This window comes from Protopterus annectens, chromosome 12.part0 (assembly GCF_019279795.1).
Source record: "Protopterus annectens isolate FY-2018-M chromosome 12.part0, PAN1.0, whole genome shotgun sequence".
NCBI classification, from domain to species: domain Eukaryota; kingdom Metazoa; phylum Chordata; order Ceratodontiformes; family Protopteridae; genus Protopterus; species Protopterus annectens.
The window spans coordinates 1,551,261,872-1,551,275,771 of record NC_056746.1 but is presented as its reverse complement, the minus strand read 5'-3'; the positions used below and the strand labels follow the sequence as shown (position 1 = coordinate 1,551,275,771).

At 39.6% G+C, this 13,900-nt stretch overlaps 1 protein-coding gene across 1 annotated transcript in view; it reads right to left on the bottom strand.

Annotated features, from left to right (window-relative positions):
* LOC122817288 (medium-chain acyl-CoA ligase ACSF2, mitochondrial-like) overlaps window positions 1-13,900 on the bottom strand; it is a 1,483,010-nt gene that overhangs the window by 1,032,334 nt on the left and 436,776 nt on the right. Inside the window, exon 3 of the mRNA XM_044090514.1 lies at window positions 10,119-10,247. Within this exon, the coding sequence (XP_043946449.1) occupies window positions 10,119-10,247 (129 nt within the window). The remainder of the gene's footprint in view (window positions 1-10,118; window positions 10,248-13,900) is intronic.

The window sequence follows — 13,900 nt, the reverse complement described above, 5'->3', positions numbered from 1 at the left end:
CCTCTTTTCTTGATATACTGGAAAATATTAGGGTTCAACCAAACACCCTAATAATGGGAGATTTCAACTACCCCACCATTAACTGGGAAAACTACTCATGTACCAACTCCTTTGCTCAACGCTTTCTGGAATTCATAAATTCCAATGCCCTGGATCAACTTATCCACACCCCCACCAGGGAAAACACTATCCTAGACCTAGTCATTGCCAACATGAGTGACCGGTGTTCCACACCTGAAGTCAACTCCTCATTGGTCAGATCCGACCATAAGCTAATCACCCTAGATATCCCCATCCCGCTTTCTCCAAAGCCAACTTTATGCTTTTTAAGACAGAAGTGGCGAACTTCATGACACCAATGCAGATGGACAATACAGTTACAACTGCTGAATCCTACACAAATGCACTCTATAAGCACTTACATGAGTGCATGGATCGTGCTATCCCATACAGAACCAAGACACTATCCTCCAACAAAAGGAAGCCAATATGGTGGTTCCCTGCCATAAACAAACTCTACAACAGAAGGAAGAAACTGTTGCAAAAGATAGTAAAATCCCATGAGTGGAGGAGATCCCTGGTCAGCCTCAGTAAGAAGCTGAGATCCATTATAAGAGCCTCCAAAGTTAGCTATGAAAACAAAATCGCCACTGATTCTAAGGGCAACCACAAAGCATTCTACAGCTATGTAAAGAATCTCAATGGCAACACCCAGATCTGCTCTGAGTTACAGCACAATGGCACAAAAATTACAGAACCAACTGATATTGCCAACATCCTGGCAGATAGGTTCAGGGCTAAAATTACCCCCCTCTCACACCCTAAAGGGCCCATATCTATACAGGAAGAATGCAGAGTCCCTGTAATCACATCTATGCAGGTAAAAGCTGCACTCTCTAAAACCAAAAACACAGCATCCATGGGACTGGTCAACATCCCAGGCTGTGTTTTACATGAACTTCAGAATGAACTGGCTCCCCACCTAAGCACCATGTTCAATCATAGTCTTACATCAGGCTTTGTGCCCACTGAATGGTGCACAGTAACAATTATCCCACTCCATAAATGGAGAGCCACCACTGATCTTGGAAACTATCGCCCTATTAGCCTGACGAGCCTGGTCTGCAAGGCCATGGAATGTATCATCATGGAACTCATAAACAAAGACATTGGTAACCTCCAAACTCTGGACCCCATCCAGTTCGGGTTTGTGAAAGGCAGATCATGCCTTCTGAGCCTGATTGACTTCTTTGAGGCAGTCACCAAAGCCATAGATGAGGGTAAGGTGGATCACACAGCCTACCTTGACCTCGCCAAGGCATTCAACACCATCCCCCATTCTGGAATTATAGCTAAACTCACTAAACTAGGTATAAATCCCTACATCACAAAAAGGGTTGCTGACTGGCTCACTGACAGAACCCACAGTGTAAAAGTTGCAGACTCCAAATCTGACATCAAACCAGTAACAAGTGGAGTACCACAGGGTTCACTCCTGGGGCATCTCCTGTTTGGTATCTACTTATCTGAAGTACAGACTAACACAGAAGCCCAGTGGCTAATGAAGTTTTTAGATGACTGCAAACTAGGAGCCATAGTCGAGTCCCCAAATGATGTGGACATCCTACAGAAGAGCCTCACTGAGAAAGATGCATGGTGTCAGAGAAATGGCCTCAAGCTCAATGCCAAAAAATCCATTGTCATCCCCTTTGGTAAAAACTCTGTACCCATGAACTACCACATAAGCGGCAGTCTACTTAATGTTGGATGTGTGATAAGAGACCTTGGGACCCAGGTGGACAGTAGTCTCTCCTTTGATAATCACATCGCCACAGTAGTCAGGAAATCCTTCTATGTGGCACACCTCATCACAAAAGGGTTCTCATCCAGGAAAAAAGAGGTCATTGTTCCCCTCTATTCGGCACTCATTAGACCCATTATAGAGTACAGTGCCTCTTTTGGAATGTACCTCAGAAAACATCTGCAGCAGTTGGAAAGGCCACAGACATACCTCACAAAGAGGATTACTGGCCTCAAACAGATGCCCTACACTGACCATCTCAAAAAACTCCAGCTTTACTCTGTAGCATATCGCCTACTCCAAGGAGATCTCTGCCTAACAAATAAAGCTATGTTAAACCTAGAGCTGTTGGACATGCTACACCTAAAGAAAACCCAATCCCTCCAAGCTACACAGTCTAGGGACCTAAACCTTGTCACCACAATAAACAGGACATGCTGGAGGGAAAGATTTCTTTCCCAGAGACTTCCTATACTCTGGAACAAGCTACCCATCTATGTCAAGCAAAGTTCCTCATTAGCACTATTCAAGAAAAGTTTTGATGAGTGGATGGGAAATAGGAAATACACCTCGGGGATCACTTCTGTGGCTCTGCTTGACAGGGGCACAGGAAATTAACTTTCTTGAGTGGCGTAAGACAGGGAACCTTGTTGGCTTGGCTTACTTGGGCCAATAGCCTAGTACCTACCTATGAACCTATGAACAACCCTATTCTAAAATTTGTAATCTTCGATCATCTAACAAAGACTTATTCCAAGCAACCAAAGTATCCAATACAGCAGGCAACTCTTTTTACTCTAACTTTGTTGCCAAAAATTGGAATACTCTTCCATGTAGTATTAGATCCATAAGTAATCTTAATCATTTCAAAATATTGCTCAAAAGACACTTATTTGAATCTTGGCTTTGCACATGTAATACTCCAGGTTAATTATTAACTTAGCACTGCTTATACAATTTGGCTGTATGTACTAACTCTGTTAACATATCCCTTCTAACAACACTTCTTCTCTATAAGTAGTTACATTCCTAGCTGCAACTCTCACCACAGAAGTATTACTAACTATGCACTACTTTGCCTAAGTGATTCTCTCTACTTAATTTCCTAAATAATGTTATGTTCATCCACGTATATAAATTCAACCATACATTTGCATATATTCAAGTGTTTAAAGTCTTGTTCTATTTGATACAATGCAAATATTTTTCTTTTTAAATTTTTATCCTGTAAATGTGTTAACACTCATTTTTTGTCTATAATTTCTATTACTTGATGTGATGACTTTGTATGTAAGCTCAAGCTGGAGCTTTTCTCCTCGGGCCTCCACTGAAAATGGGTACTGTCCCAGTTGGACCATCCTAGTAAACAAATGTAAAACAAATAAATAAAATATTTAAAAGGAATATACACAGCAATGCAGGGAAAGAAAAAGAAGGAGTGAGGAGGGGGAATTTTGTGCGTCAAGAGTAGATGGTGAATGTTGAAAGAGGGAGTCAGGAGATGGAAAGAACATAGAGGTTTGAAAGCATCAGGAGATGGAAAGAAGGTAGTAGAAGTAATGAAGCACAGACACATAAACAAACATGAGACATAGAGAAAGACTAATGGGGAGGTGCAAGCACAAGGGGGTGGGTTGACAATAAGTAGACATATAAACAGAGGCTAAGCAAGGGCTGACAGGGAGAACTGAGCAACAAACATGGGAAAGAGGAGACAAACAAGGAATGGAAAACATCAGGATGGGGAATAGGGTGGGTACCCCACTTCTGACACCATTCTGACGTGGCTAGGCCCAGGAAGAGTTCTGTCATCAACATGACTGCCTTCCTCATTGACCCTGCCTCAGAGTGTGGCAGTACAATGCAGTGATGCACCTTAATAGGCCACAAAAGAACACTCTCCAGGTGGTGAATGCAGGCTTCAAGACTGTGGTCCACAAACTCCTCCTTTACCTCTTTCATCTCCTGCTAAGTGATAAACAGTAACCCTCCTGGTAGTTTCACCAGATGGGGCTATAACACTCATGTAAACTGAACAATCACTCCACTTTAAAGGGGAAACCCTCATGTCATGCCTCTCTGTAGTACCTCAGTCACCCGAAGGAGAGACCAGCCTTGGAGGCAGACGGTGTGGCAGTGGAACAAGGATAAGGCCAATGGCAGAGGTTGAAAAAGATGGTAAAATAAATAGATGAAAATAAAAAAAAAAGAAACAGAAAGAGAAAAGATATATATATATATATATATATATATATATATATATATATATATATATATGTGTGTGTGTGTGTGTGTGTGTGTATGTATATATAATATAATGTGTGTGTGTGTGTGTGTGTGTGTGTGTGTGTGTGTGTGTGTGTGTGTGTGTGTGTGTGTGTGTGTGTGCGTGTGTGCGTGTGTGCGTGTGCGTGTGTGTGTGTGTGTGTGTGTGTGTGTGTGTGTGTGTGTGTGTGTGTGTGTGTGTGTGTGTGTGTGTGTGTGTGTGTATAGACAGAGACAGAGAGAGAGAGAGATAATGAAAACAGCAAAGAGAGAGAGAGAAAGAGAAAGACATTACTAACTTGTGTGATTAAGGTCCTATAGGAAGTTGTGGTGTATTACACAGCTATAAGTTATGCAACTAAGGTATGGCTGATACTTCTGACTAGGAATATAAACTGAAAAGTCTCTATTGGATGATGTATACACTGGTGTGCTGTGGCAGTGTAACCCTGGCTAAGGGTTTTGGGGGATTGTGGGATCTGGCAGAATGGCAATATTGCCATAGCTGGCCATGGTGGATATGTACAGGAGTGGCCCTGCTGGCATACTGTAAGGGACATGATGAAAGACCTGCCATGTGAATCTGGATAGTGCTACCATATCTGCTACCCAACATGTTTGTGATGCCACTGTGGTGTACTACAGGCAGGCAAACATCTGTTCCCACAAAAAACAGCCATAAGTAGGTACTTGATATCCACCATAACATAGTTTGCTATGCACTATGGGACAGACTAAAGTTGTGGCACAAATGCAGCAGCATATTAGGTGGAGATGGCATTGGCATGGGCATATGGTGGGATGTTGCATGATCAAGATGCTGACATGCATCTCCCATCAAAGCTTATGTCTTCCTCACCCATGATAGTGTCTTCAGTGTGCAGATGTGGCAAAATCCCTGCACATCAGGCTCTGTGAAGTAGTGGGTTTGCTGCATTAGTAAACAGTGTTGGGCATTTCCTTGCAAATAAGGAATGTAAGTATTTATTTTATTTAATTTTTATTTTATTTTATTTTACATTTGTTGACCGGGATGGTCCGACTGGATTCATGCCCATTTTCAGCGGAGGCCTGAGGAGAACATCTCCAAGGTAACAGATACAAAAAAAAAAAAAAAAATGAAAACATATTACAAATATGGTATTGACAAAGAATACATAAGCAAACATGAATAGAAGTTCAAACAGGTTAGAGTTCCTCCCTGGTGACAGTCAGGGGTATATTAAACAATAATTTGATTAGTAGATTTTCACATTCTTGATGACAGTTAGCTAGGCTTGTTGCAGTGGCAAAACCAGTTTAGTGTCAGATGTTGTTTGAGTCTAGTTTTAAATTGGCCTAGGGAGGAGAGCAAAGTATCATTAGCTGGAAGTGAGTTCCAGGCTCTGCCTGCAGAATTTGCAAAGAGGGAGTCACCAGCTGCATTGTTAATTTTGATTGTCTGAATTAGTCTATTTGAGGATCAAAGCAGTCTCAGATTGTTATAGGGGTTGATAATATTTTTAAGTGCCGGAATATTATCTGGATTATAAAGGATTTTATTAGCCATAATCAGAAGGTTATATTGGATTAGACTGGGAAGTTCAAGCCACCCAAGCTGGTTAAGGTTGATGCAGTGGTGTGTCCTGAAAGGAAGGCCAGTGGCAAACCTGGCAATGTGATTATAAAAGGTTGACAGTCTATTAAGTCCAGTCTTGTTTAGATTAGAGAGTAGGGGGGATACATATAGAAGTATTGAAAGTAGGTGAGAGTGGGCTATGGAAACTTTGGCTGGAGGGGTTAGGAAGGCTTTTATTCTGTATAGTGACCCTAGTTTTTTAGTAATGGTTTTGATCAATTGGTTTACATGTAGGTTGAATTTTAGATTATTATCAGTAATGACACCTAATAGTTTTGTAGTGGGGTCGGAGGAGGTTATTGTGCCATCATTTGCCTTTATGGTAAAGGTAAAAGCAGCAGACCTTTGTGTTGGTGAAAATAACAGCATTTTAATTTTTTTGGGATTTAGTAACAATCGACATTCAGACAGCCAGTTTTCAATAGTATTAAAGGTGGACTGGGTAGCAGACCACAAATCTGTAGGAGATGTAGCAGAGCAAATCAGGGGTGGAGTCATCAGCGTATTGGATACAGCTAACATTTGGGATGACAGTATACAAGTCATTAATAAAGATGGAAAACAGTAGGGACCCTAGTATAGAGCCTTGTGGTACTCCAGGGGTGTTAGGTAGTAGGTTAGACAGCTTGTTCTGCCAGAGAACAGCCTACTGTCTCCCACTGAGGTAGGATTTAAACCATTGAAGGGCTTTAGAATCTAGACAGAAAGTTTGCAGGGTGTGAATCAAAACTTGGTGGTCAACCATGTCAAATGCCTTAGAAAGATCCAAGAAAAGGGCTGAGAATATATGATTATTGCTACGGTTATTGTTTATGGTATTGGTAAAAGCTAGCAGGGCTGAAGTAGTCCTGTGGTGTGGACGGAAGCCGTGTTGGGTATCTGCAATGAGGTGATTCTGGATTAGGTGGTGCATGAGTTGTTTGAGTATACATTGTTCCATAATCTTTGCAAGTGGAGAAAGTATTGCTATTGGTCTATAATTGGAGAATTCAGTGGAGGAGCCTCCTTTATGTAGTGGGATTACGTAGGATGTTTTCCAAATGGTGGGCATTTTAGCCTCTCCTATGGTACGATTAATTAGTATTGATACTGGGTAGGCAGTAGCATCAGCTGATTTTTGAAGGTACTCGGCAGGGAGTTGATCAGCGGAGAGTGTGGTGGGTTTTAATTTTTTGATCAAGGTACAGATAAGTGAAGTGAACACTGGTTGGAAGTTGAATGAGAGTAGGTTCCTAGGGATTGTAATATCAGAGCCAGGGGAGCTAGGAAGTAATTGGCTAACTAGGAATTGACTTTTCTCAGTAAAGAAACAGTTAAAACTGTCTGAAACATCCTTGGGGGGTTTATCAAAGGTAACAGCGGGGATAGGGCTAGACATTTTTCCAGGATGAAGTAAATTATTCAGACCTGCCCAGAACTTCTGAGGATTGTTCTGGTTTGCTGTCTGTAAATTACAGTAGTATTGTTTTTTTGTCTTGTAAAATAGATTTTTAGTTTCATTCCTAGCTTGCCTGTATCTAACATGATCTTGAGGGTCTTTAGTAGAGCCTCATAGAGTCCAAAATTTGTTTCTAATGGTAATTTTTAGTCTAGACTCTTTAGAAAGTCATGGTGCAGTTTTTGATTTTGTTCTCTTTGAACGGGCAGGTACATGCAAATCAAGGATTTCAAGAAATTTGTTGTTAAAATATGCAACTGCCTCCTCTAAGGGGAGGTGCTTTAGAATAGACCAGTTACAGGAGTTAAGTTCCTGTTAGAATTTGGCAGGGTCAAGGTCTTTTTTGTTTCTGACTTTTCTGAGTAAGGGTTGTTGGGGATTAATGGCTTTTTGCTTAACTATATAAGTGAGAAGGTGGTCACTTAGGTCATCGGGGAGGGTGCCAGTGGTGTACAGTTGGGGTTTACTATTTACGAGTAGCCAGTCGAGTATGCTTTCTTTTTGGTTGGGTTTACCTAGCCTGGTAGGGGTGGTTATGAGTTGTGTAAATGCATTCAGGTTAAGGTGGGTAGATGGGGATTCTGAGGAGCAGGTACCCCAGTCCGTTAAAATCTTCAAGCTAACACTGACTACAAGTGTTTTCTTAGTCTTCCTGGAGCTGTAAGGTATGTATTTAGTGTTAACTGAATGGCTGTGTTTTGAAACTGAATTTTTAAATTGTATTTGTAAACTATATTATACCCTAAGTTATACACTATGTTTTAGACTGTGTTTTATACTCTTACAGGGTATTAGCTAGCTGTAGGTTAAGGATTTAGAGTATAATTTTCAGGGCTTTATGTGGGAGACCAGTATGCTAGTACTATATTCAGGGTTTAATTTTAGTTAAGAAATAATGCTGTAGAATGCTAGGGGCAAACTAGTTTGTTTAAAAACAGAGAGGAAGCCAAATTACTATGGAGGACAGACTAAAGGTACTTTAGACCCAGGTCAGCAGTAAACAGTACTTGGGATTACATTACAGTTTAAGGTATTAACCTTAGCCAATTGTAGGTCAGACTTCAGGTAGATTGTTTGTGGGTACAGTTTCTCAAGGTTGGGTCCTTCAGGCAGGAGATTCTTTTAGTTAGATATTTTGAAGGGGGGGCTGCCTAAAAATAAAACATACATTAGGAGTAAGAGCCTTTCTAGTACTTACATCTAGCCACCAAGCAAGCAAGCATTTCAACATTCACATCAACTAGAGGGTATATGGTAAACAGAAGCCCCGTGAAGCTACAAATATAGTATTTGCTTTGTTTCATCCTTTATACATGTAGAAAGTGCATGTGGGTGTGCAAAATATCATATATCTAGTGTGTTTTTTAGGCTGCAAATAGAATTGTGACATATGTATTCCACAAGTAATAATAAATGTTATACCAGTGGGAATTTCTATGCTGCTGTGATACATCTAGATAATCAGTAATATGACAGCAATCATACTCATCCCTGTACCTGTAGAGATGCTCCATTCTCCACTACTACAGATGAATATGGCAGGATGTCAAAAGATGTAAGAATGACTCTCCCAACAGTGGGTTGCATATGCATCGTCTAGCATCCCACTTGGAATTGCAATTGTATGTGTATCATATGCATGTACCAATATGTTCTCTTCTTCTTGTCCTTCCACAGGTCCTCCTGTTGAGCAGATTGTGGAGTAGTGATGGTTGCCTCTGTCTGAGCCAGCCAATGTCACTGGCACTGGGACACTCACAGTCACCACGTCTGCCTCTCATTAGGGAGCTGTAGGTTACCTTACTGAAGGTGACCTTGATGTATTGTTGGTGATCTCTGATACCATTACTCAAGATAGAGGTAAATACTACTTTTCTTGCAGCAACCATGATGGGCTCAGCATCTTCTCCCAGCATCTGTTGTGGAGGAGGCTGATGTGGTGTTGGCACTTTACCGTGCTGGCTGTCTGTAGGCTAACTGAAGTTGCAGCTATGCAACTTATCATTGTGCTCATGGATGTGCATACACTGTGTGGTGCTATTCCCTCAACTCGGTGGTGACATCTGCCACATCAGTTAATCTGTCAACTACTCCTCCAATCTGCCAGTTTAGCACTAATCTTCCTTGTAACTCAGCCATTCCAATTTACTATGCAGTCATTTCTTAGTATCTTTGTAATCTACAGGCCTTATCACATATCTAATCAGCTTTGGGCTGTGTTGGCCTATGTCTTCCATGCCATTTAACAGTGTGCAGGCATGCCATGCATCACTTGTCTGTGATGTACTGTGGATTGACTGTATCAAATTCTTGATTCTATTAATCAAAAGATATTTATATGTTTGTTTATTGCATGCAGCTGGGCAGTGATCCAAGTGGGTGATTTTCAGTGTCTTTTCAAAGTTTACAACCTGATAAAAAAGTATATAAGGAAGGATACAAAGAAATTTAAGAAGTTGGTTATATAGTAATTTACATTAAGATAACAATAATACAATTAAAGATACAAAAATAGTTGCACATAATCAGTACAAGGTTGGCAATAGGTTTCTAAACTTCTTACAGTGGGAGTACATAAACTAGTAAAGATATTTATATTGCTTAATGAATATTGTACTGCACTATCATTTTATCATTAGATTATTTTATCTTAATTTTGGTAACTTAAGATAAATAATTTAATGATAAAATGACAATATAATTCCTTATGTTTCTGAAAATGTAAATAGTTCTGCATCTATTGAGGTTGAATACAATCTCTTGTTCAATGGTATAAGGTAGGTATCTTTACAACATTTCCACAGATTCTGTAAAAACAAGAATGTTGTCTAAAATCAAGAATCTGGAATCAAACCCTGCAACTTATATCTATAAAGTAAGCCATGTACACATGCAGACACACAAACACATATGCACACGTGCGCACACACATGGACATAAATAAACAATACTTTGGTAACTTGTACTTAGCATAGAGTTAGTGAAAGGTTTCTTACCAAGATAATCCCAGCTTTGGCTGTTGCAAACTGGAACAAGAGCCATCCGTAAGAGTTAGGGCCCCACACTCCAAGACGGTCCCCCTTCATCAAGCCAATGGCTAACAACCCTGCAGCCAACGTGTCCACCTTCAAAATAGGACAATAATAAGGACAGTTTACATATCTGAGTCTGATCAATAAGAAGGTGATTAAGAAAATTGTAAATTTCTGTTCAAGAAAAAGAAGTAATGAAAACAGAGATAGCTCTTTAACAAACAGTATATAATCTAATCTTGCTTCCTTTAATCTTACTTCCTTATTGTAATGCTTATACTACAGTAACTTTAGATGGATATTTCTTCATCAGTGCTCCACTGTCATTTTCATCTTATTCCATATGACTAAATTGCTCAGTTTCACCCTGATTTCTCCATTCATGCCATTTCATTGACCCAATGTTATCACTGTATTTTCAATGAAGTCCTAAAATGGTCACAGTCAAAATGAGTTTTATGATATGTTAAGGTTCTGTGCCCTACTACTCTATCTGCTCTTGAAATTCTGATTTTTCCTGTTGGTAACCTGTTTTTTAAAGCAAGACAGTCTGCTCCATTCTCTACCTTTATCAGTTTATATTTTGGGTTATAATCTGTGACCACAAATAAAGGATTCTGTCATGCGTTTAATGTTGCAAGTTATTAATCCCCCATACCAGCCCTAGATATTCTCATCACTGTTATGTATGATTCCTGTGAGGGAAAAGACTGACTAAGATACACTTTAAGATGATGACCTGTTTGCAAATATACTTGATGAATAACTGCAAGCGGGCTGGGGAATAAGACATCAAACCGCCCCAAGAACTCTTGACTATGGATTGCTCTGGGTAGTTCAGTAGGGATATCTATGGTCTCTCTTTCTAAAATACTTGTGCACACACTGGTGTACAAGTTTGCTTCCCCTGATTTTCCAGAATCCAGCTGACTAAAGACCTGCTTAAGAAATAGTGGCTCCTACAAATGACTTGCAATAAAGTCAATTTGATAGTATTTTTTTCCTTGTTGTTGTTCCATCTGCACCATCCTTCATGATGGGGGGGGGGGGGGCAGATCTTTAAATTTGCTGCCGCTGATATTGCATCACTTCAAGGAAAATAGAATGAATGTATTTTTTTTTTTTTGGTGAAAGTCAGTGTGACCTCTAACATCAGTATATTTAGACATTGGTACTATGGTGCAGAGCTCCCACAATGGTGGTGCTGGAGTGCCTAAGTACCTGGAAAAAAAGGATTTCTTATAAAATGCAAAGCTTTCCCAACCAGAGGAACTCAACTGCAGTATGTTGTGTGTGGTCATAGGCATAGCTAGGCAGGGAAACTAGGGTAGCTGTCCCAGCCACAAGCCTTTGCAGGTCGTAATCCTATTGAATATGAGTGAATAAAATACCAACAGTGTAATGCTGGCATTCAGTGAGGACTGCAATTTGGCACTGCATTAATTTTAATTGAAGTCCCACATAAATTCTTCAGTTTTTTTTAAGTAAGGTCTGTGAATGGCATAGCTATGATGTAGTAGTGAGACTCAGATTTCCTATTGTATTTTATGTACCACAAAATACATGTCGTTACCTGTTTCTAGGATGCAGGACTGAGCTTTGGCTGAATGCTGTCTTCCTTAACAGATTGTAGATACCTCTACTACCTAACTTTTGTCCAAAATGCAATACTTATGACATCTCCTACTGATGCTATTTAATCTTAACTGTCAATGTTACCCTCTAAGGTTTGCTTTTAAGACTGTTCTACATTTCTTTGACTCTTACAATATGCATCTCTTCCTTGAGTGAATATAAACCAGAGTATTAGCTAAGTAATTTAGAGCAAAATCTCCTGGTCATGAGTGAATCTGATTATCCCAGCCTCTGCACTATTTTTCATTATAAAAAGCATCTTTGCAGATTTAATACCCAAAATAAACTGAAAAATGTTACCTCTACCAAGCCTCTAATAGCCAAAGGTGGCTGCTAGTAACCACTGATTAATTAAATCATAGTCTTTTTTAATCCATTCAGCTGGTTGAGGCCTTCACTTGTCCTGTTCATAGTGTAAGCATGTGCCTGCATGGGACTGTTCCATTCTGGGAGAAAACTCAACTCTGCTCAAAACTGCTACAGAGTATCAACCACTTTATTGGTCTTGGAAGAAGACAGAGCCCCTACTTTCAGTCAGGTAACAGGAGGTATAATTCACCAATTTTACAAGTAACTTTTTTCCTGCAGTGATTCGTGCAAGTGAGCCCAAAGTATCAGTGGTTATTCCTTGAAATATCTCTTCAAAGAATGGTAAAAGCAAGAGGGAAACTTTGATTTATCACCTCCCAAGTTATATGGGTTCCAACCATATACTTACCAATAAGATGTCTTCATAATATGCCAATTTTTGTATTTTGTCATGAGTTAGGACTAAAAGAATTTAGGATTACACCTCTAATTCAATAAACAGTTTAATGGGTTCTCCCTCCAGTGTTACTTTATGAATCCATTTCTGGTAGAAAACCCATTACCACAGTATTATTTCATTCTGCCCTTGAGTACACGGATCCTTTTTGCAAACTCTTCCAAGTCATTGAAGGCTGAATCCTCAAAGCAGTGCCTTAGCCTTCTCCTCTGTAGTTGATACTTTTTCAGGCTCACTTTTCAAACAATGCTCAGCACATGCACTTTGATGGGGTTCAGAAAGTGAGGGTACTATAATGGTTACCTGTGTGAACCATGGGAGATGGCTATCTCTTGGGATCTGGGAAGATGGTAGGGTTCAAAGTTAGCAGTTATTCATCAATTCAAATGGTGCTGAATTTGTGCTTCCTAGTAGGGAGGCTGTACGGAGGTAAGTTTTTGATAACAGGCTGAAATCAATCCAGATTAAAATGTAGAATAAATAATGAAAGGACAGATGAACAGACACTGGAGAGGTTTCATTGAAGAAAAGTCTTTTTATTCAATTCAGCATAGGCAGATGGCCACTTTCTGATCAAACATAAATATCCTGGTTCAATTTATAATTCAGCAAGTGGCTGTATTTAACCCAAAGACAGACCTCCTGGACATGTTCAGAGTCTGGAAGGGCCCATGGAGGTGTGGCATAAAACAAGGTTTTGGTCCACCTTTTAGAAAACATTAACCAGTTAACCTTTTTTGGCACCAGCAATTAGTAGAGGAAATATTTTTCATTGCCAGCCATATGTATGGAAAATTGGTGTACTATTAATAAGAAATGATCTCCACAAATCATTTAAAACTTACACATGAAAATTTACATCAAGAGGGGCTTAATCAACAATTGGTGCCTTTATAGCTTAATACTTGAAATGCATATCTTATTGTAAAAATCATGTTGTAGTAAGAAAAAATGGTGTTGTAATGAGAAAAAAATCCCCCTTGTAGGAAGGACTGACCCTTTTAAAAATACACATTTTCTTATATTGCAAGTTCTTTTATTATCTTTTCTGTCATTTTAATGTTTTTTTCAGTGTGCCATGGTGAAGATGTTTAGTAACCATTTCATGTACATGCTTCTTTTGATCTGCATATCTAAAATTTGAAAAATGTGAGGCTCATGGCAGGGAAAAAATAAATGCCTCAGTAAGATCTTTTTTGGGAAAGACATTGTGGGGCTTCTAACTGGGATGTAGGGACTGTGTTGTTCATGGAGCTGGATGTCCTATTTTAAAATTACTTTTCCACCAAAGGAGTAAGCTAGGCTGATAATCACCACTGTATCTAGGCAAAACACTCTTTGGGTA